General features: G+C 50.4%; 2 protein-coding genes across 4 annotated transcripts in view; one reads left to right on the top strand and one right to left on the bottom strand.

Moving 5' to 3' along the window:
• SNRNP35 (small nuclear ribonucleoprotein U11/U12 subunit 35) lies at positions 1-5,210 on the top strand. Of its 2 annotated transcripts, none has more exons than XM_006209544.4 (2): positions 1-106; positions 3,451-5,210. In XM_006209544.4, the coding sequence occupies exon 2, from the start codon at positions 3,454-3,456 to the stop codon at positions 4,192-4,194; it is 741 nt and encodes a 246-aa protein (XP_006209606.2). In that variant the 5' UTR covers positions 1-106; positions 3,451-3,453; the 3' UTR covers positions 4,195-5,210. The 2 variants fall into 2 exon arrangements, with proteins under 2 accessions (XP_006209606.2, XP_072809506.1); XM_072953405.1 differs by having other exon boundaries at positions 78-213.
• A 2,097-nt stretch (positions 5,211-7,307) lies between these two features.
• RILPL1 (Rab interacting lysosomal protein like 1) overlaps positions 7,308-22,302 on the bottom strand; it is a 36,831-nt gene continuing 21,836 nt past the window's right edge. The window contains exons 5-7 of one of the 2 annotated variants that reach the window (XM_006209482.4): positions 17,560-17,732; positions 15,393-15,485; positions 7,308-7,729 (exon numbers count right to left, since the gene is read on the bottom strand). In XM_006209482.4, the coding sequence (XP_006209544.1) occupies positions 7,585-7,729; positions 15,393-15,485; positions 17,560-17,732 (411 nt within the window). In that variant the 3' untranslated portion in view covers positions 7,308-7,584. Of the gene's footprint in view, positions 7,730-9,291; positions 9,783-15,392; positions 15,486-17,559; positions 17,733-22,302 lie in introns of those variants that run through there. The other variant, XM_072953404.1, reaches the window with a different exon arrangement.

Raw genomic sequence — 22,302 nt, forward strand, 5'->3', positions numbered from 1 at the left:
CTGCTGCTTCCAATGTAAAGGTCCGGCCAGGTAGGCAGGAAGAGTCTTCCGTCGCTTGGAGCTCGGCACCAGTCCCCGTGAGAAAGGAGGTCCGAGCCTTGCTGAGGTGAGCGAGAGCGGTTTAGTCGGAGCAGGGCCCACCCTGGCGAGAAGGACGAGGGAATTCGGCCTGGACTGTGTGACGGCTCGTGTGGGCCGCCATGTTGAAGCCAGGCAAGGGCGGAGACCTTTTGGGGTTGTGTTGCGGGGAGCGGGGGCGATAGCTGGGTTGGTAGAACGGCCTCTTCCATCCTGCGCCCACCCAGAAGGTGAGGGGTTGGGGGAGGTAGCCTCAAGGGCCGGCGGCCTAGACGCAGGTGCTGTGGGCGCCCTGGGAGTATAGACTTTCCACCGAGACTTCCGCCTTAGCGTCCGCGGCGTCGCTGCGCATGCGTGGGCGGCCCCGTGTTCCCGCCTTCAGTTGGTTTCCCACCTGGTGGGAAGCGCGGGCTTGTTCCGCAGGCTCACGCGGGAGAGGCGTGCTTTGTTTGCTTGCTTGTCTAATAATAGCTTTCGGGGGCATAATTTTAATTATAGACACTACCTTATCTCATCTTACCTAAGACGCAGCGAAGTGGCATTTAGCAACATTTTACAGATAATTTAAATTTTGCCCAGGATATCACTGGGTCTTAAACCTGGGTGTTCTGACTCCCAATCCAGTGCTTTTGTACTATCCATACTTTTGTCCCTAATCGCTAATTGCCCCACCTCCCTCCACCCCACCCCCCGGTGAGATTCGTCTTTAACGTCTCGTACTCGTTTATGAAGTAATGACGAGAATCTAAAAATCCAAAGAGATTGTTGTACAAAATCTCAACATAGCCACGGAGGACATACGCCTAGAAAGATCAATGAAGAGTTGTGAAGCCCGCTCTTCTCTTGGTATTTAGTAATGATCCGAGCATTCAAATCAGGGAGAAAACAAAATTCATTTTTTTCATCCCTTTGTAGTTCTTTCCAGATTTTAATTTGAAGAACCCTTACAGCTTTGAAGAGGAGTTCCGACTGTGTACAATAATGTCAGTTTTATTTGGTGGATCTTTGTGACTTTCCTGTGGAATAGGGAAGGGTTTCTTTCCCACTTGGTTGGGGCTCTCAGCCTCAAACACCCAGACCTAGCCAGCTTTTTCCTACCCCATCTCCAACGCTTTATATTTCATGACAGCCATCTAAGGAAATAGTTAAAAGCTCAGGCTCTGGAGTCAAAAAGGCTGTTGGTTCCAACTCTCTGTCTGGGCTACTTCTGTGATTTGGGATTAAAAAAACCCACCATTCTGCAGCTCACCCCTCGCATCTGAAATGGGAGTAATAGAAGTATGTGTGTCCTGGTACTGTTGAGAGGTGAGGGGAGTTGAGTGCTTAGCACAGTGCCTGACACCACCTCAGTGTTCCATACAAGTTACCGTAATTATTACGGTCTTTGGGTTTTGTTTTGTTTTGTTTTCCCTGCAACCTTGTGGTGAAGGTAGGAAGTAAGATTAGAATCTTAAGAATTTTAGGGCCATGTAGAGGATACCAGAGCAGAGACCCAAACCACATAGTGGTCTCTCTCTCTTTTTCCCACATGGAGAAATTATACCCATGATACAGAAAAGACAAAGTGAGTGAGAGGCAGAGCTGAGACTGGACCAAAATTGTCTCACTCTCGTCTCCGGCTCCTTCCCTTGCTCTAGCTGTTTATCATCCTTTTGCTGATAAGAATACAAGAGAGGTGTCTTCTCTAAAGTTGCCTGTTAATGATGACAGACATAAGCTCTCCTTTTAACAATTTGGCAGCAGACGGAGTAATGCTGTTCTGTTTCTCAGTTCTCATGAAGTGGTCCTTTTTGTCTTTGGACCAAAAAAGGTTCAGTGAATTTTGATTGGAGTCGGTTCAGCTCCCCGGCGTTTATCATGAAGTGTCCCAGGATCTGTCCCAGGATTGAAGAGTGTTTATTGTGCATGGGGCAAAACATGATCTGTATGTCAGAAGAGGTACCATGAGCTGTGGGAGAAACAGATTTGCTTCATGGGGAAGAGGCTGGAAGCTGGACTTTGAAGGACCAGTAGAATTTCCATGAGTGGAGATGTAAGAGGCAGAAAGGAAGAGAATATTCTCAGCAGACGCAGCTGCACCAGGAAAGACATGGAGCTGGGGAATTAGGGCCCATTCAAGGAATGAGGAGCAGTTCTGGGTGGAATAGGATTTGCAGTGGAATATAGTGAGAGGCTAAGTGGAAGTCAGAGGTCTTGAGTCCATTGATTTTCAGTTTTATTCTGTAGGTGTTTGACTTTTTACTAGGAAAAAATTCCACTGTGTGCCCCATAAACAATCACTCCCCTTATATAACCCATAAACTGAAGAACAAAAGCAAAAAAACCCTTGAGGAAAATTTTAAAAAGAGGAGGGAAGGTATAGATATCGTTTTAATAAATGTCATGGAAAGATGCTGTTAAGAATGAGGCTATCTATTCAACAGAGCCCTGGTTTTTAAGTAATATTTCAGCCCTGGCTCTAAAGCGTTACAGAAGTGGTCACGTGATTTTTAGCAGTGTCTGAAATGTTGGCAAGTACCTGATCTTCCAGCAGATTCACATGAATCAGTTATCACATGTCAGACTTAAATTTACTCACCCTCTTTCAGAAAAAAATACTCTCATATCAGAATGAATGACAACTGCAGTGAACTGAAAGCCTGCGGCTGGGTCACTGTCATTTTAGCTTTGCTACCTGCTTACTGACAGGTGCAAAATGCTGCATTCAAAACACCATTTTCCCTTGTAGTTTCATTTTTAAAAAAGTTCTTTTCCTTTAGTGATCCACACTGAAATATAATATCTAGAATTTGCTTGAGGATAATCCGGGAGCAGGGACATGAGTCGGGGCACAGATGAAACCAGACTGGCCAGGTGTCAGTCGTAGTTGGAACTGGCTGGGAGATTCAGGGAGGGTTATGCCACTGTCTGCATTGGTATATGTCTGAAATTCTTGGGAGTAAAGAGATTTTAAAAAACACCATTTCCATGGCAGTTCCCAGGCTGGTTTTCCTATGACCATTTTAAAGTCTGAAAGGCGAGCCTGTTTTTAGTCTGGATTTCGGTCCCTGTTGCCCCATTATAATGTAGTTGGTACGTGCCCCGTGCCCTCCCGTGCCTAAGCTGGGTAACACGGATGCGCCGAACTCGGGCATGTTGCCCTCTGCTTCCTCCCAGGAGGGAGGGTGGGGGAGTGGGAAAGAGCATCCCCGCTGCCCGGCTTGGATACTGTCTCCCTGGCTTTCTAGCTGGGGGGCCCCAGCCTCTGAGAATTTGCTTCCCTCCCTATGGAGGAAGAGGTGAATGATCTATCTACCTCCCAGGGTTGTTGCAGGGATTAAAGCCATAGCTCGTAGTAGGTGCTACATAAATGTTCGCTGTGATCCTCCTTAGAACATGAATGACTGGGTGCCCATCGCCAAGGAGTATGACCCGCTTAAAGCTGGCAGCATCGATGGCACCGACGAAGACCCACACGACCGCGCGGTCTGGAGGGCCATGCTGGCACGCTACGCCCCCAACAGAGGCGTCACCGGAGACCCCCTCCTCACCCTGTTTGTGGCCAGACTGAACCTGCAGACCAAAGAGGAGAAGTTAAAGGAAGTGTTTTCCCGCTATGGGGACATCCGGCGGCTTCGGCTGGTGAGGGACTTGGTCACGGGCTTTTCAAAGGGCTACGCCTTCATTGAATACAAAGAGGAGCGTTCTCTGCTCAAAGCTTACCGGGACGCGGACGGCCTGGTCATCGACCAGCACGAGATATTTGTGGACTACGAACTGGAAAGAACTCTCAAAGGGTGGATTCCTCGGCGACTTGGAGGAGGCCTGGGGGGAAAAAAGGAATCTGGGCAACTGAGATTTGGGGGGCGGGATCGGCCTTTCCGAAAACCCATTAATTTGCCCGTTGTGAAGAACGACCAGTACAGAGAGGGAAAGAGGGAGAGGAGGGAGCGCTCCCGATCCCGGGAAAGACACTGGGACTCCAGGATGAGGGATCGAGACCATGACCGGGGCCGGGAGAAGAGATGGCAGGAAAGAGAACCAAGCAGGGTGTGGCCTGAAGGTGACTGGGAGAGAGAGAGGGACTTCAGAGATGACAGGGTCAAGGGGAGGGAGAAAAGGGACAGAAGTAAGTAGAGGCTCCCCTCCCCCACAGGAACCCCAGCAGAGCCACGGCCTCAGTAACGGTGCAGGGGGGTCTGCAGGGCTGGCGGACGAAGTCCAAGTCCAGTGGACGAATGAAACTTACTGATGACAGTGGGGCTGGGATACGTTTCCTTTCGACTCTGGAACCCAGGTTCAAGGCGAGCACGCAGACATTTTGAATTTCTCTCCTTCATGTTATAGTTTTAAGGACATGTTATTTGATAGGCATTTTGTAGTCACCGGCATCTGTGCAGAAGGGCCTGTGGAAGGAGCCACCAGTTAATTTGGCACTAGAGAATTTGTTTTGATTTTCTGCCATCTATTGGAAATGACCATTATGAGGGCTTGGCAAAAAGAGGTGATGACTGAAAATCATTTGTGTTGGTCCTGTGACTCCTGGAACCCGAATCTGGTCCGAATCTAAGTTGTGTCTTTTCCATCTTTACATCCATGATGCAAGGGTTTGCTGCATTGAAATAAAAATGGGGTAGAAAAGTGAATCCAGGGAGAATGTCCAGAGGCTTCTTAGCAGTGATCTGGGTCAGCCACGAGCTTCTCTTGAACAAATATGTAACTCCATTCTCCAGCCAAATGCTGACTGCTTTTTCTTCCCCTTTTCCTATTTTGGCGGAATGGCTGACATTTAAAATGAAAAACCAGAGCTACAGGGCTTTGGGGCTACTGTGGTTTGTGACAGTCTTCCAGCCCTTGGAAGAGGGAACGCTCAAAAGAAACGAGAGTGGAATGAAGATGAAATCAGTGAAAGGTTCTTACCTAGTTCTGATGGGTTGATTTCCTTTTTTCCCGCTTGATCACCTGGTGGCCTCTGAGAGCTGGAAATATCGACCTTAGCTTCTGAGGGCTTTGAGTAAGTACCATACTGTTCACATGATCTTCAGAAAAGTGACATTTAACATTTTTATTTTATCCACGGCTGTCTCTTTGAAAGTTCATGTTCTTAAAATTCATGATGTCTCATGCAAAATAAATGTCTGATTTAGTGTCAAGACTCGCACATTCATTACTAGGTTTTTGCATTAGCAGTATGGCTCCTATTGAACGTAGGGAACCTAACTATTAGTATTAAAATTGCCATTAGAATGGTTTTTAGAAAAATATGCTCTTCCCTTTGTAAATTTCCAGGGCAGAATTTTATTACCTCCCAAGTCTTGCAGGAACAGCTTTCTGGTCTCACCCACATTTCACTTACGGAGTGTGACGTGGGCTGGCGTTGGTAGGTGTGTGAGCTACACAAGAGTGCTCCACATCAGGGAAGCCTGTGTTGAGAGAGCTTCAGAAGAGACGCATCGAGGGCAGTGTTTACATAGTCTAAGCCGGCGGTTGTCAACCCTGAGTGCCACACTCAGACCCCACCCGTGGACATTTGGGCTTAGTCTTGAATCTGCCCTAGTAACTAAAAAAACCCAGTAGAACCCCCTTGGCAGGGGCTGCAACGGAAGCCTTCAACACGGCAAAGGCGGACACCCTCCGACCCAGCAATTCTGCTTCAGGTTTATTCTGCAGACCGACACAATGTGTGAAAGTGTGCGGTGCTGTTTTAGATCAGAAGGAAGCTACTTGTCCACTGGTGGGGCCTGGACAGACGGGAACAAATTATCCTCTGTATAGTCGACCAGGATTCCCCAGTCTTGGCGCTGTTGGCATCTGGGGCTGGGTAATTCTCTGTCACTGGGGGTTGTCCTGTGCACTGTAGGGAATGTGGCAGCATCCCTGGGGTCTGCCCCCTGGATGGCAGTGGTACCCTCCCCACCAGAGGTGACAACCAAAAATGTCTCCAGAGAGTGCCAGGTGTCCCTGGGGGCCAATCGTGAGCCCCACGGTCTTTTATACTGATGTGGGGGCATGTCCAGGGTGTTCTAAGGAAAGAAAGGTACAGATAGCAAGTGTATAATATACTGCCAATTATGTAAAAAGGGAATGGAAATATATGTGTTTTTTTTAACATAATTTGCATGTATATTTATAAACTATTTCAGGAAAGACACCCAAGAAGCTACCAACACTGGTCACCCCTGGGAAGGGCAGGGAAAAGTGACTGGGGCAGGGGGATTCCTCAGTATACATGCTTCTATGTTCTCTGAGAATAAGCTCTGATAATTCTAACGGGCAGTCAGGTTGGAGAACCCCTGCTCTAAACCAACGTTATCCCTTCTGATTGTTTTTTCTCAGTGATCTGGGAACAGTCCACCTGATGGTTTCTTAGCAAACCACAGCAGGATGTGTAGACAGCAGCCCTGTCAGACGTACTTGAGCGCTCTGTTAGGAACGGATACCTCTCTCAATCTGTGAGCGCTCGGCCTTGCACCGTGGGTGCCCCGTGGGCGGACAGAAAGCAATACTTGGGCAAACTCCCAACTTGCCAGTTGCAGACGGGGCACCTGGCTCTCCGCCTGCTCCCGCAGCCCCACGACTCAGCCAGACACGCGGTCCCCAAGCCGTCTTTTCACCCACCGCCCTCGCTTTTGGCAAGTCTACCCCACCCACCATCCGGTATCCCCTGGGGTTCCGCACCCCATTCCCCACCTGCCTTGGGACATCTGTCTTCTTTGCAGGGGACTAAGTATTGGACGTAGCGAATGCTAGAAAGAAATATGCCAGGGGGAAAAAATCCACACAAGAAACGTTGCACGATCTCGTCCTTAGCAACTTTGTTTGGTTAGTACTGCATAACTCACAGCAGATTCCAAGGCACTCGCCTTAAACATTGCTACATGCTCTAGGCATTGTCAGTAACAAGGTGCAATGGAAAACCACGGGCTCTTGCAAAGCTGTCTCCAGTTTCTGGGTGGGAGGACTGTCACCCCCATTTTCCGTTGCTTTGTGTCTGAGCTGGGCCACCTCGTCCTGTGACTTCCGAGGCCCTGCTTGTGTAGTTGACACGTCCTGTACATAATGCTACCACCATGACAATTTTATGAACGTAACTAATGAAAACCTACCACTTCCCTGCCTCCCACCTAAGTGTGACAAACGTGATCATAAAACCTCTACACACAGAATTTCATACAAAGCAAGTCAAACAGCAATTATAGTGGCAAGTGATGTATCTGGCGAAGCTTGTGTTACTGAAGTTAATGCAAAAGTCGACCTCCACTCGTGGTATTATTAAATATATATCCTAAGGGATCAGAGTCGTCTATTAGAAACAGTGATAGCCCTGGGTATAAATAAACGTTTCTTTAGAGTTTGGCATCAGTTTTTCAACGTGCTTCCTCAAAGCAGACAGTTTGTTTGAGGGATCAGTTTTGAGGGTACATCTGAACCAAGAGGTGTACCAGGTTGTGACACCTGGGGCGGCCAGGTTCCATTGCAGGCGCTGGCAGTGGGCACTTCAGGTCCGAGGACAGAGGTGGGCCACGGTCACAGGTGCTGCAGGGCCTCCTGTCCTTGCTCCGTGTAACCGTCGTCTCGGTGGGAGTTGGCCCACTGGCCAAAGGACTCGTGGATATGCACGTTTCTCTGTGTGCTGACCAGACGCTTCTTATCTCGGGAGAAGAAGCTAAACCTTTTGGAAGAGAAGGAAAGAAATGAGAGCCTGCCCTTGGCCGTGCGCTTCACGGTTTTTGCAATGCCAGGGACATACAGCGGCAAACGTGAAGGGAGCAAATCAACTCAAGGTGTGAATGGAAGTTATTCCAGAAAGCAGCAGGGGATTCTGCACGTCACTGCCATGGGACCTTGGAGGTGGCACGGTGCGGTCAGGGTGCACACGTATGTGATGTGTGATGCATCCATCTCCCGCATTAAGCACTGCTGGGGATTTCTTCTCATTATGAGTGGAAATAAAAAGCTACTGGGAAACATAAATCATGAGTCACTTTACCCTAGTGATGCAGAAAAAGTAATACTCGAAAGCCACATGGAGCGTAAGATGATTCTGATGTAAAGAGACGAATGTTTTAAATTTAAGTAATTATGTATTTATTTAATATGAATCGGGAAACCAGCTAAGTACATATCAAAGCCCAAACTTCATGGAGATTACTGCTGCTAAGAATGAGGTGAGAAGTGGACAGTTAAAAAATAGGACAGTTAAGATATGTATTAAGGGTACACATGGTTCTCTGATTAGATGAACACTGTGAGTGTAGTATGTGAATGAATTTTGAGAAACATCAAAATTGATGACAAAAACTGATTTAATAGTGAAAGCCTGGAGAAGTTACCACAGTAACTACATAGCAACAGTTAAAATGGACCAACGGGTCTTTTTAAGACAGATGTGACTTGATCACTGATCAGTCAGAGTGAACCATCTGATGCCTAAAAGATAAAGGCAGAAATCAGAGGCAAAAAGCTTACAAAGTGGTCCATTTAAAACGAGGTCGGCTTTAACTCTACCTGAACAGAGACTAGGACCCCAGCCAGTACACCTGAGCTGGCCCATTTTGAGTATTTCCCCTCGAAACCCTTTCTGAGCTGCCAAATGTCCTTCCATGCTCCCAGCCCCTAAAGGTTCCTTCTATTCTCACCAAGTTCCCTTACTCTTGAATTTTGGTTTTTGAACTTGGTAAGAGATACCGTCGCTCTGTTATGTTCTCCAGGGGCAGGGATAGGAATGAACCACTAAGAAATCAAAGCTTCAGATCAACTATTTTTAGTTCCCTCTGTCTGTTCACCTATTAGCTTTTTCTATTTTTTCCCCTTAGTGCTATAGCCTGTGGTTTCAGTCACATCTAGGTGAAAATGATTTTCCTGTTCTGTGGTTACTGGATCCTACAGTAGGTTCCCACCAGGAATAAAGTGGTCTTTCGTTGTAAAGGTGGGGCACACCAAATTGGCCTGGAAATTCTCCCTACAGCCAGTATGTGTACTAGCAAGTGAAGGCATGATTTCTTCATCCTGGGTTATTTGTGAGCACTTTTAATAGTGTAATCAAAGCAATCAGCTGGCCAAAAATACAGCGGCACCCATCACTGTTACATTTCACGTCTACCTGATTCAAGCAGGAAAGCCACTTGCCACTCCCTGTCCAAGGGGACACTGAGAGAATCAAGATGAAGGTCCCCTCCTCTGTTTTTCATTTTTTTTTTTTTTTTAAAAACAAGATCAAATGGCTCACTGATGATGGCTCGGCAAAACAAAGCGGTTTAGAAAGCCAGGGCGTGAAGATCGAAAACACAGCGTTAGTGTCACTCAAGGGGTGGGTCGTGGTGGGCGTTGATTACTGACCCGTCACTTAAAGGACCTTCTTTACTGGATCATGGACAAGGTGGTTTTAGAATGGAAACAGAAAAGACAAAAAGAATTATCGGTGACAGAGCCGAGAATTCCGAGGCTTCACTCGTGCCGATCGAGCGTCATGAGTGGCACGTCTGAAATCACACGCAACACCCACTTCAAATGGGGACACGCAGGTGATGGCCATGCAGCTAACGTGGCCAGAGGAGACAGGCCAGCCCCAGCAGTAGCCGCAGCAGACATTCCAAAGGCACAGCTCAAAAGAAAACCAGAAAATCATAGTGCCTACGAGGGACACAAGTCGTCGGACAGGCTGCAGTGTGGGGTCATCTATTATCAGTCCAGCAGCTACCATGGGCATTATGGCTGTAAAGATCCTGGTTAGAAAAGTACAGATAGACACAGAGAAGATAAAAACAGGGGAGGCATGAAAAAGAAACACACTCCACAGATCAGCTGAAGGGTTTGCTTATGGTTTATGCTATGGGTGGAACTATACCACTGCAACCCTTTCCCGTTCATATTTTGAAGTCCTAACCCCCAGTACCTCAGAAAGTGACCTTATTTAGAAATAGAATCCTCGTAGATGTGACTAGGTTTGGTGAGATCATACTGGAGTACGATGGTCCTCATCCAGTGCGACTGGTGTCCTTATAAAAGGGGAAATTTGGACACAGACATGCGTATAGGAAGAAGGCCAAGTGAAGATGGAGGCAAAGACTGGGTGATGCTTCCATACGTGAGCAAAGGCCAAAGATGGCCAGCAAACCACGAGACGCTGAGAGAGAGGCAGGGAACAGATTCCCCCTCACGGCTCTCAAAAAGAATCGACCCTGCTGACGCCTTGATCTTGGACTTTTAGCTCCCAGAACTGTGAGACAATGCTTTTCCATTGTTTAAGCAAACTCCATTTGTGGTCCCGCAGCCCTAGCAGATGTATACAGCATGTGATGACCACCTAGGTTAGACAGGGGACCTCGAGGGCTGGAAACACAGGCCTGGGTGCGGGAAAGGGAAAGTGGTGGGGGTTGGTGGTGACGAGCTTGGGTGTCTTCCAGCAAGTCTCCCCCAGCTGCCCTGAGCTGCAGGCTCTGCGCCCTGAAGGCGGCCAGGGGAGACCCAGGAGAGAAGGTGAGGCAGCTGGGTGGGTGGGGCAGGAGAGAGCCTGCGTAATCACCTGCCTGGGTAGGTCAGAGCTGACAGTCAGTGCTCACCGGTTCCTTGTCTGGGCAAGGAAGGTGAAGAAGAAACGCCAACCAAGCCTTGAGACCTTATTTTGAACGGCTCTGATTTTTTTTTTTTTAAGAGGTTGGTGGGGAAAGTATCATTATCTCAAATGAGGTTTGAAGATTCTCTGTTTGGATCACCCTTGATGCAACTTCACAGAGTAGCTGGAAGTTGGCATCCTGGCAGAAACACCTGGCTGGCTTCTCACGGGGACAATGAAAAAAGGGGGCTACCTTGTAGTAAATGGGCCCAATCCCCAGGGGCCAGGCTAGTTGGTACCAGTAGCTTTCGAGGGGCTCTAAACCACACAGTTCTGCACCCACCTTCACCAGGACTCCTCTCTCAGCATACGTAACAGGGAGCCCCCAAAGACAGAGTCACTGGTTGGGGTGGTCCCACATGTGGGGTGGGTATTTTGCCTGGACGGATGTTTGCCCACTAGGAAATGCTGGTCCTCATTTGGGGCCTGATCAGGGGCGAGACTGACGCACAGGGGCCCTGGGGCACCTAGGGGGTTCCGGCCGAGTTTTTCTTTGTCTCTCACTGAACAGCCTGCCCCCTTCTCTCCCTATCCCAGGTGCCTCACTGTAGAAGCCGCCTCCTTCAGAGGGACTGCCACTTCCATGACAAAAAGACTACCTTGTTTTGGCCAAAAGTTATGTCCTGGATACGATGTAGCTTTAAACTCCCCCCTCCCCCACCCCTCCCTGCGACAATTCTTTCTGTAAGACTCAAACCGAATGAGGTTCTGACAGTGACATTTCAGGCAGTGTAATGGGCGGCTGTGAGGAAGCTATTTCTGGGCTGCAGCAAGGAGGGCGGTGGGTAGGAGGACAGGGACAGGACGCACCATTGTCACTACTGTTGGATACCTGGGTGGCCGCCTGCTTCAAGGCCAACCTTTTCTTGTGTGTAAGGCCAGCTGTTCTGATCGCAGCTTCCCTGGCTGTGCCTCTGCGCCCACTGCCAGCTTCCTGCCCCCCTGGGCGGCCCCCGCCCCTGCTCAGCAGCGAGCAGCTGTGTGTGCGTGCCTGCGACCAAGACTGAGAGCCGGAGGCCACACAAAGGGGGCGCTGGTGCCTGGTGTCCACTGGGGACGAGGATGGAGTCACTCAGGCGCTCCCTCGTGACCCTCCCGGGCAGTGCCAACCCAGACTCCCCGGCCAGCAGCTGCTCAATCACAAGCTATTCTTGGAACGTCTGGGCACGCTGCTTTGACAGTGGCAAGAGTTTCTGGTTCCCTGGACCAGTTCAGCCCAGAAATGTAGACTCTGGTGTCTCTGGCTGGTGGTGCATTTGAGAGATAAGGGAACTGGGCAGTCAGCCCAGAGCTGATGACTCGGGAAGTGGGGTGAGCGAAAGGGGGCGGGAAGGCCGAACGAGACAGCTGGGGCAAGCACGGGGTGGGGCGGGCGGCAGACAAAAGGCAGGGCTTCCAGTCTGACTCTGATCCTTCTCGGCAGCATGAGCTCAATGAAGGCAATGGATTTCTCTGAGCCCCAGGTTCCTCATCTGAGAAATGGGGCTAACTGTCCCAGCTCTGAATCTCCATCAGGGTGAAGATACACTAATTCAAGTGCTCCAAGACGGTGAAGCCCTCTCGAACCTCCACGGCAGTTACTGCTTACTTCCCGGGCGGTGGGAAAAGCGGTCAAAGGCAGGGAGCTGAGCTGGAGAACGGCCGTGAGAGGCACTCAAGAGGCTGTGTGATTAATACTCCACAAAAGCAAGGACGAAGGGACCAGCTAGACCCAGATGGCTGCCGGAGAGTGAAGGATGGAGAGGGAGACAGGCGTGGAGCTGTCTTAAGAACCACCATTCCCTTGCCCAGGTCCCCAGAGAAGACCCGTCCCTGCCCCGGGCCCTGAGCTCGTGGCTGCACTGATGCAGCGCCTGGTCGGCGGCTGAGGTGGACAAAGGCGACCAGCGCCCTGTCTGGGCTGCTTGTGTGACCGTCCACTTATCCCCTAGAAGGCCGGGACAGCTGTGGGACTGGCCACCTGCACCCTGTGGACAGGAGATCCTGATTTCTCCCTCCCTCCCTGGTTCCCTGATTCCAGCTGCTTCTCCTGCCAGGCTCAGAGCCCCAGGTCTTGCTGAGTAACCAGAGGTCAAGCTAAAGAGGAGATGGGCTTTGAGAACAGGGCCCCGGGGTCCTTTCTGGAGCAATCTGGAAGAGAGGACCAGACACCACCACCTGCACCACAGATGTGCGTAGAAGAACTAATGGGAAGATTGTTGGCTAGTTCTGGTAACCTCCCTCTGGATTCTACCTAGTATGAGATTTGCAAAAGCCACCTCTTAATTACTTGTTTTAAAGAAAGGGGACTGGAGTGGAAAACTAGAAAGTCAGAACAGCCCAGCTTCAGAAGGAAGTCTCAGAATTACACGTGACTTGGAATGACAGTGCCGGCGACGCTGTAAATGCGCCTCACCTGGAGCAGAGATGCTAGCACTGTACGACTGTTACAGGCAAGGAACTACTCTTGGAAGAAGACACTGGTCTCCTGGTCTCATCCCTCCCTCAGCCCAGGAAAGGCCTGTGTGGCTCATCAACTTTTTCTCAACTTCCCCAGGTTTTAACCCAAAGCATATAAAAGCCATTCTGCTCACCCTTACATGCAAGTAGGGCTGGCGGACGGATCAGGGTCTAAGAGCAGTCAGTCCCATTTCTTACCGAGCACTGGATGGAAAACCCTAACCAAGGGTGCTGATTACATCATATAATCGGGACCAGAGGGTTCCCTCTCCCCCAAGATGAGGCTGCGGTGGACACCTGTCACGTCTGCGAGTTAATTAGCAAACTGACCTTGCTTGGGGCCTGTCCTTCCCCTCATTTCAGCTCACGGGAACTGGATGGAGTTAAAGCTACTCTCAGCTTCAGGTGTGAGAATGAGACCCAGGCCAGGCCTGTGGATGCGCTGCCCTGTGATTGGCTCAGGGGTGGCCATGTGACCCAGTCAGAGCCAATGAGACTCGACTCTGACTCCCATGGGAGAGTCTCTCTTCCCACTGGAGTTTCAGACCAGAAAACAGAAGCCTGAGCTGATGGCTGCAGTATTTCCACCCTAAGGGGACAGCACAGTCAAGAATACAGCCCCCAGAGAGGAAAACCAAGTCAGAAATAGAGGGAACGAAGCAGAGCCCTGGTGACAAGCCCTGGGTGCAGCTGAGCCTGAAGCCAGAATGACCAGAAAATTTTTAGTTGCTTGGCCAACAGTTTTTCTTTAAGTTACTTTGAGTTGAGTTTCAAGTGCTGACGGACGATTATGAACTTATATGTGGCCAAGATGGTGTTGGGATCCAGAGGAAGCCTTTCTGGTTCCAAGCTTCACCCCAGAAAATATTTATCCCTACCAGAACTGGGAGCACAGCCCCTCCGAAATCCAGCAGATGGAGGGCCAGACAAATGGGCAACGTGAAAGTGGCAGAGGAGGCTTGGAAAGGAGCCGCGGGTTAACCCACACACTCCAGAGGATAGCCAGCCTTTCCCACAGCCACCAGGGCCCAGCATTTGAACAAGGCACCCCTTTCTAAGCAGAGGGTCCAGCAGTTACAAGGCTGCACACATTTTGTGTTCCCTTCCCATTCCCCAACGCTGAGGATGAATTCAGTTCCCAGGATAAGAACTAGCCAAGAATTTCCAAACATTAACTGGACTTCAAAGGTTGAGGCATCCGAGTAGTACCCCAGTCTCTCTCCCCACACACTCCGGTCTGCTTTCCCACCCACAGCACTCGCTTTCACAAAGCCTCTCGGGGCTTGCGGGGAAGAACCAATGCCTCTTCTGTAATAAGCCGGAAGGCCGAGAGCCAGGAGGACCCTCTCAGGGGGGACAACGAGGCCACAAGACATCTGGGAGGAGGAGGCGCTCTTGCAGAGTGTAAAACCTGGGCTCTGGGGCCGGGCTGCCTGGGTTCGAGCCCTGGCTCTGCCTTGTATTGGCTGTATGACCCAGGCAGGTGATTGACCTCAATGCTTCAGTCTCCTTAACTGGGAATGGCAGTGCCCCCACCGCACAGGGCTGTTATCTGCAGGAACAGTAACTGGCACATAGTAGGTTCTTAGTAGATATTAACTAACTAGACCAGAGCTTTAACCTTTTATCTGAAGGGCTGTAGGGGTCAGTGAACCCGAAATTGTTTACAAATCTCTATGTCCCACCCCCCTACCCCAGGGAAAGGGTCTGCACACTCTCATCCGTATCTCTTGTGATGCAGGGACCGCTGAAGTAGCTTTAAGTCTAGCTGAGGGCAAGGACTAGGTCGCTCTTTTCTTGCATGTCCCCCACAGCAACCAGGGCCTGACTCTGCATGCGTTATGCACCAATCAGTCCTTAATGCAGAGACAGAGGGACAGGTGAAGTCCTCACAGAAAAGCATGGGGGGACCTGTGGCCATTCCGGACTGCTGGGGTTTCAAGCCCTTAAAATGCATGAACCTCCCCTACCACGCCGTATTTGCTGTCCTCAAAGACATGCCCCACTTGACACTCTCAAGCAAGCCCTGAGCGTCAGCCACAGGCCCCACCCCTTTCCCGCCCGCTCAGCCTTCCCCAAACCTCTCTGCCCTGGAACCCCCCGGGAAGAGCTCAGCCTTTAAGGTACAGAGGTGAACTGTCAAGGGCCAGACCCGACGTGCCCCGGGGTTAGGCCCATCTCAGCGGGAGGGGGTTGGTTAGTGACAAGCCTGGTGCCCGGGAGAAGTGAGCGGCCGTGGGACCCACCAGGTCGGCCACCCGCCAGCGAGCGGAGCACTTACAGTCGCTTGATCCCAGACTCCGGCTGGGGGGATGTTCTTGGGTGGGTGACGGGCGGAGGTTGGGGTATTCGATTTTCCTCTTCTATTTCTTCACTGGAAGGAATTGAGAGGCGTGAGGTAAAAGAGTCAAACATTCCACGAGAGCTAGACTATTCCAAGGGTATCGTCCGATGGTCTGGGAGGGCGTGTCCTTTTTCAGGGGAGTGGAAGTAAGGGGACCCAGGAGGACAGCAACAGTTGCCTCTGCCCCACAGGCTCTCTGCCTCAAGGCCTGGCCTCGGAGCGAGAGGAGTGGCCAGTGACGAGGGTTAGTCCTGGAGGCCGTGGACACAGGTGCCTGCAGGCCCTTTGGCCCAGTTGGTTAAATGTGAAAAATTTTAGGAGTCACCACATCGCTATTCTAAGTTTACTTTGGAGATTCTAGCCACAAAGAATGATTCCCTGTTTCCTGTTCTTGCCAAATGCTTCCTTGTCTCCACACCTTTGTGATTTATTCTGCCTGGAATATGCCACCCACAACATATCCCATACCTGAAAAGTACCCTATCCTTTAGGGAAGGCTCAGTTCTGATGCTACCACCTCCATGAAGCCTTCCTGATTTCCACCCCATCCCCAAGCCAGAAGTGACTTCTCTCTTCTTTGAACAGCCAGTGCACACACTGTCATAAAACTGTCTTAGGTGGTGGACTCACAGTGGGTTTTCAGTAAAAATGTGTGGCATTGTATTTTCTCTGATGTCTTATCTTCCCTCCTGGGGCAGGTACCACATCTGGTGCATCCTTCCTTCCAGCTTTCTGTTCAACAGATAGATGTTGTGCGCCTACGCTGTGCTGGTGCACCTACGCTGTGCTAAGCTGCATGCTGAGTTCTGGGAACTTAGTCACGAAAAGACAAATAAGGTTTCTGGTCTCATGCTGTTGCAGTCTGGTATGGAAACAGACAATAAAACAAGCATGTTGATAAACAGGATAATGTGAGATGGTGAAAAGAGATATGCAGAAAGTAAAACTGGGTAAAGCGATAAACAGGGACCAGGACAGGGCGCTCATCTGGAGGGGGGGTGATGAGGAAGGCAGGCCTCTCTGAGGAGGTGACACCTGACCTGACCCTGAATGACCAGGAGTCAAGAGCAGCATGTGCAAAGGGCCTGAGGTAGAAACAAGCATGGTGTGTTTTGGGGACCCAATAGAAGGGCAGTGTGTGCAAAGCTGAATGAGTATGAGGTTGCATGGCACGAGATGGTGGGCTAAGTCAGGAGCAGTGCTATCCGCAGAACTTCCCACGAGGATGGGAACAGTCTATATCTTTGCCATCCAATATGGTGGCCATTAGCCACAAGTGACGACTGAACACTTGAAATGTGGCAAGTGCAACTGAGGAACTGAATTTTACATTTTACCTAAGTTTAACTCATTCAAATTTAAATAGCCACATGTGGCTAATGGCTACCACATCAGATGGTGCAGCTCTACCATGTACAAGAAGTTCACAGGCCACAAATGGACCAGATGAACAAATAATTCGGCTGCATAGCTCCACCATCTCTTATCTGTAATTCCAAAATCCAAAAAGCTCTAACACCCAAAATTCATTTGTGAGGTTTTTTTTTTTGTCATTCATTTGGTGGTAAAACCTGAAATAAAATCTCATGAGGCTGTTTATAATCTTTATTTATCCCATTTAGTATGAATGTTCGTATCTTTTGCTGCAAAAATATTCACAAGTTTGATTCTGGGGAGCTGCCCCAGACCTCGCTTGTGGTGTAAGAGAATACACAGTAGGTGGATTATTCTTTCCTAACAGCTGGAAAGGTTTTTTTTAATTAAAAAAATTTGGGGGGGGTACTTAGGTTGGTTTATCTATCTATCTATCTGTCTATTTATTTGATGGAAGTATGGGGATTGAGCCCAGGACCTTGTGCATGCTAGGCAAGCGCTCAACCATTGAGCTATACCCTCCCGCCACAGCTGGAAATTCTGAATTAAAAAATGCACCTGAACCCTTGAGTTTCAGGAAGGAATTATGAGCGGGTATGTAAGTGCTTCAGGCCAGGGATGGTCCCCACAATGGATACAGATGCCATCCTTATTTTCCAGGTGCTAACTGTCCCCAAACTCCGCACAATCTCAGCAAGGAGCCAGCCTGGGAGCTCCCAGGGATACTCACCTCTTATAGTACGCCAGCTCCTCCTGCAACAAGAACACCTTGGACTTGAGCTCGTTCCTCTCGTGCAGCACGTCCCGCAGTTCCTGCAGTGTGAACCGGGGGCGGTTGGGGTCCTTGAGGTCCATGGCCACCTTCTCCACCTCTGAGACACACTCGTCTCCGCCCGGCTCCGTCTGGAGGAGGCAGAGATGCTGCAAATGAATTCCTGGCCTGCCACCACCAGCACCCACTCCGCATCCTGCCGGAGCCCGAATTTCCCATCCTCCCGGGGCCCGGGCAGCTAGCCGAGGGCGCTATTTTAAGAACTTGCAGGCGGCCTCTGCTCACGTTCTGTGCAGTCAGCGTCCCTCTGGAGACGAAAGCCAGTGGCCACCATTGTTTGCCTTCTCAATAGCCAGACCCGTGGTCCTGGTGCCTCCCCATCTGACTCAGGGTTTTATTACAAATGACATTAAAAGGCACCCGAGGAGAAGAACCAGTGCACCCCCAGTGCCGCCACCCTCTTAAATCTGCTTGCTTTCCCTTTCCCGTGTTCTTGCCTCATTTTCTTACCAAGGCCATTGCTAATCTGGCCAAAGTTGTTGGAATCAGAGCCTACGCACAATTCTCTATTCCTTTTTCATTTGACATTAAGTCGTAGACACTTCCCCATTTGTGCCTGGCCCTCTGGTTAATCCCTCTCCTCCCCAGTGGCTGTGGGCATCTTTTCGCTGAAGTTCAGTGGGAGCCCTGATGGGAGGTGAGGGGGTGACATCACAGCCGACGTGCACACGCAGGGCACTTCTCCTCCATGCAGGTCACACAGATGGAGCCTAACCTGCTGAGCCACCTCCTCCAGACCCCAACCCCATCCTTCTGCCCTCTTCCTCAGCAAGAGCTTTTTAAAAGAAATTGTGATAAAATTCACCTAACATAAAATTTACCATTTTAAAATACGCACTTCAGCAGTGTTCAGCATACTCACAATCTTGTGCAATTACCACTTCTATCTAGTTCCAAAACATTTTCCAGAGGAAACACCACACCCTTAGCAGTTCCTCCCCACTCCATCCCCCAGTTCCAGCCCCTGGCAACGACCACCTGCTTTCCATCTCTGTGGATCTGCCTTTTCTGGACATTTCCTAGAAATGGTATCATACAATATGTGACTGTGACTGCCTTCTTTCACTCAGCATCACATTTTTAAGGTTCATCCACATGGTACCCTGTGTCAGTGCTTTTCCCTTTTCATGGCTGAATAATATTCCACTGTGTAAAGACACCACATTTTGCCTATCCTTTTTATCCCCTGATGGGCATTTGGGTTATTTCGACCTTTTGGCTATTGTGAATAATGCTGACATGAACATCAGTGTGCAAAGATTTGTTTGAACACCTGTTTTCTGTTCTTTGGGTAGCTACCTAGGAGGGGAATTGCTGGGTCATATGGTGACTATGTTTAACTTTTGGAGGAACTGCCAAACTGTTTTCCACAGCAGCTGCCCCATCTTACATTCCTGCTAGCAGTGTAGGAGGGATTCGACATTCTCCACCTCCTTGCCAACATTTCTTTTTCTTTTCTTTCTTTCTTTCTTTCTTTTTTTTTTGATAGCAAGGAAGTTTTTGCAAGCTTTCCAAGTCAGCTGGGCAAATCTGCAGGTGGCCCAGACTCTCCAGGGTGCACTATTCCTGACACCCCCGAGCCGCCAGCATCCCATGATTGTTTAGAAGGAGTAGACAGAAGCTTAGGACAACAGTGGGCGAGCTCTGGAACAGGGGAAAGAGGGATTGAAATACAAAACTAACCCCCTTCCCCTGCCCCCCCCAAAAAAACCAAAAAAAAAAAACCCCACAGAATCACAAGGAGAAATGGACTCCAGCTGAGACAGGCCAGGATGTTGAAGGACTCCAGAAGGCAGAGTTGAGATGCCTCCCATCCTGGGAGAGCTGGGGACGGGCTGTTCTGGGAAAGGACACTTGTAAGGAGACACCACCCACCAGGGCAGATCAGGTGACAGAAGAGCCACCTGGCAGGCGCGGGCTGGGAAGTGGTTCTGACCAGGAGTCAGCACCGAGCAGCAGGCAGCAGGGGAGGCGGCCCGCTGCAGCAGGAAACCTGACACATGCTACCCCCCAAGCCGGCTGGGCAGCAGAGAGGGACCTCTTCCCATCCAAGGACTAGGGGAGGAAATGTTGGAGGACTCAGCTTCCCAAGAAGGTACTCCAGGCATCTGCTGGTGCCACACCTTCAGGGGGGCTGTGTCTTCAGGGAACATCTTCAGTGTCCAACTCCCTCTGCAGAGCCTCCAGGGCTGCTCCTTGGACCACCTGATAGCCACACATTGGGACCGTAACCCCTGTCCAAGATCATGTATAGCAAATGCCTAGTATACAGCAGGCACTCACTAATGCCAGTTCCCTTCTCTTCTACTGCCTAGGTTAACCACAGAACATGCTTGGATGTCTCATATTTATTTAACATTATTGAGTATCAACTTTGCATCTGCTGGTCACTGAGCAAATGAGATGAATCAGACAGGTGGAGGTGGAAGGAAGATATACACAAAAATTTACAAGGTAATATAATAAGTGGTGCAAGGGCATCAAACTCTGAGGAAGAACATGGAAGATGTCACTGCAGATGTGGTTTCTGTGCTTGGGGTCTTGACGAATGTGTAGGAGTTTGCCAAGAACTCTGGGTCCACTCCAGTGACCTCATCCCCTCATTTTATCTGGCCCTCACTGTGTTCTAAAACTCTTTTGAATTGGTTGCCAGCAGCTTTAGGTCAGGGGATTTCACCCTAAAGTTTGGGTTTGGGGCTTCCTTTTGGGAAAAAACATTGGAAGACTAGGCCACACTGGGCCCACATGGCAACACTGGGCTGGTGCTGCATAGCAGCTGCTCCCTCTTACATGCTATTTCCATGGTTGCCCACCCCCCTCCCCTTTTTCCTTCCCTGCCTGGATCCTGGAGGTGTTGGCAGCCGTAGACCCAAATCACAGGCCTGCACGCTTCCTCCAGCCCCTCCCTCCCCCAGACAACTTGGCAAGTCCCAGGCCTCTCTGTGTCTCTGGGAAGGGCAAGCTGACAGGGGTCCATGCGCCCTGGGGAAGCATAAAGCCCCTCAAGAGGGTTCCCAGCCCCTCACTTTCCAAAAGGCCTTTGGGCAAGCTGCCTGCTCCTCTCCAGGCCCTCATTACCCCAACCAGTGCTCGAAAACCCAGTAATATTTCTAAGGGCCTTTCTCACCCAGACACCTGGGGACTCCTACGAACACACGCTTTCAAGCCGCAGCAGTTCCCTGCTCCCCCTGCCACGGGCCGTCATCACCCAAGACACCGAAGGGCTGCCTCAGAACCTAACTTCTTTCGCTGGAGAAAGGATGGCTCTTCTATCCGTGGAGCAACCTGATTCCCTTAGGGCTTGGGGGTTTCCGGGATGGGAGCGCAAGGAAGCCCTGACTTCTGGGACTGTTGCAGGAGAGAGTGAGCCTGGGACTCTAGCTTCTCCAGGGCGCCACCAAGCACTGACGCGAGCCTCGGGCAGCCCTGGCCTTGAGGGAGACAAGCCGGCAATCGGGCTGGTCGGCAGCCGGCCTTCTACGCTTACTCCACGGGGGACCACGGAGGTGGCCTGGGTTATCGTGGGCTGTCCGCTGGTCCCGCGAGGCTGTCTGGGCACAGCTTGAGGGAGACGCCTGAGGTCCCAGGTGCTCCCCAGGGAGGCTCAAGAGACTGGCCGACAAGCACCGGGGCCTGTCCGGAGGCCTTAGGGAGGCAACGCCTGCACCGGGGCCCTCCAGCCTGAGACCTGGCCTCCGGGGCAGGCCCCCCACTGCCCGGGCACCTCGAGGCCTCTTTCTGTGCTCCCGAAGCCCCTGGCCCAGCAATGGGCCAGGACTGTGCTCTGGTCACCCTCGGAATCTCCAGGCTTCCACAGGGATGAATTCGGCCCCCATTTCACAGGCCAGCCATTGGGCCCCTGTCTGCTTTCTCTGGGTACTTAAAAAAAAACTCAACTTACCAAGAAATCAGAACTTGCAAAACAGAGGCAGTGACGTCAAGGAGGTAACTATTAACTTTACAGTTTTCTTATTGATTTTATATGAAGTCCTTTAGAAGGGAAGCCACCTCATTTTCTTAAGGGTTTACGTGTCTAACTACCGAAGGTAGAACTGGCAGTTAGAACACGAGGAACTGGATGAACTAGAAGATACGCTGCGTGAGAAGGCGGTCAGGACCGCATGGTGTATGAGTCCATGTCAGTGAAATATCCAGAGCAGGCACACCCATAGGGAGAGCAGGTAGACCAGTGGTTGCCAGGGGCTGGGGGAGGCAGAGATAGGAAGTGACTGCCAGTGAGTATGGGGTTCCTTTTGGGGGTGATGGAAACGTTCTAGACAGTGGCAATGAGTACACAATATAGTGAATACACTAAAATCCCTTGTCTTGTACACTTTAAATGGTTGGATTGTACAGTACGTGACTTATATCTCAATAAATAGGTTATAAGAATATACAAGGGGCCTCGTGTACTGCAGATCACCCTGAAAGGACAGTGATGCACTTCAGAAAGAACCATGTAAATCAAGAGGCAACGATGAGAATGGATTCCTCCCCAGCTCTGGATCCTTCCATGGCTCCCATCTTCCCGCACCAATCCTGTAGCAGGACTAACCACCCCCCCACTCCCCAGCCATATCCTGCACTTCTTGAGTCTGGCTCAGGCTGTTCCTCCTGCCTGGAATGACCTGCCCCACATTC

The sequence above is a fragment of the Vicugna pacos genome, chromosome 32 (genome assembly GCF_048564905.1).
Source record: "Vicugna pacos chromosome 32, VicPac4, whole genome shotgun sequence".
In the NCBI taxonomy this organism is placed as follows: Eukaryota; Metazoa; Chordata; class Mammalia; order Artiodactyla; family Camelidae; genus Vicugna; species Vicugna pacos.

Excerpts from the sequence above, each read along its gene's own strand:
- SNRNP35 (XM_006209544.4), top strand. The coding sequence starts at position 3,454 with ATGAATGACTGGGTGCCCATCGCCAAGGAGTATGACCCGCTTAAAGCT.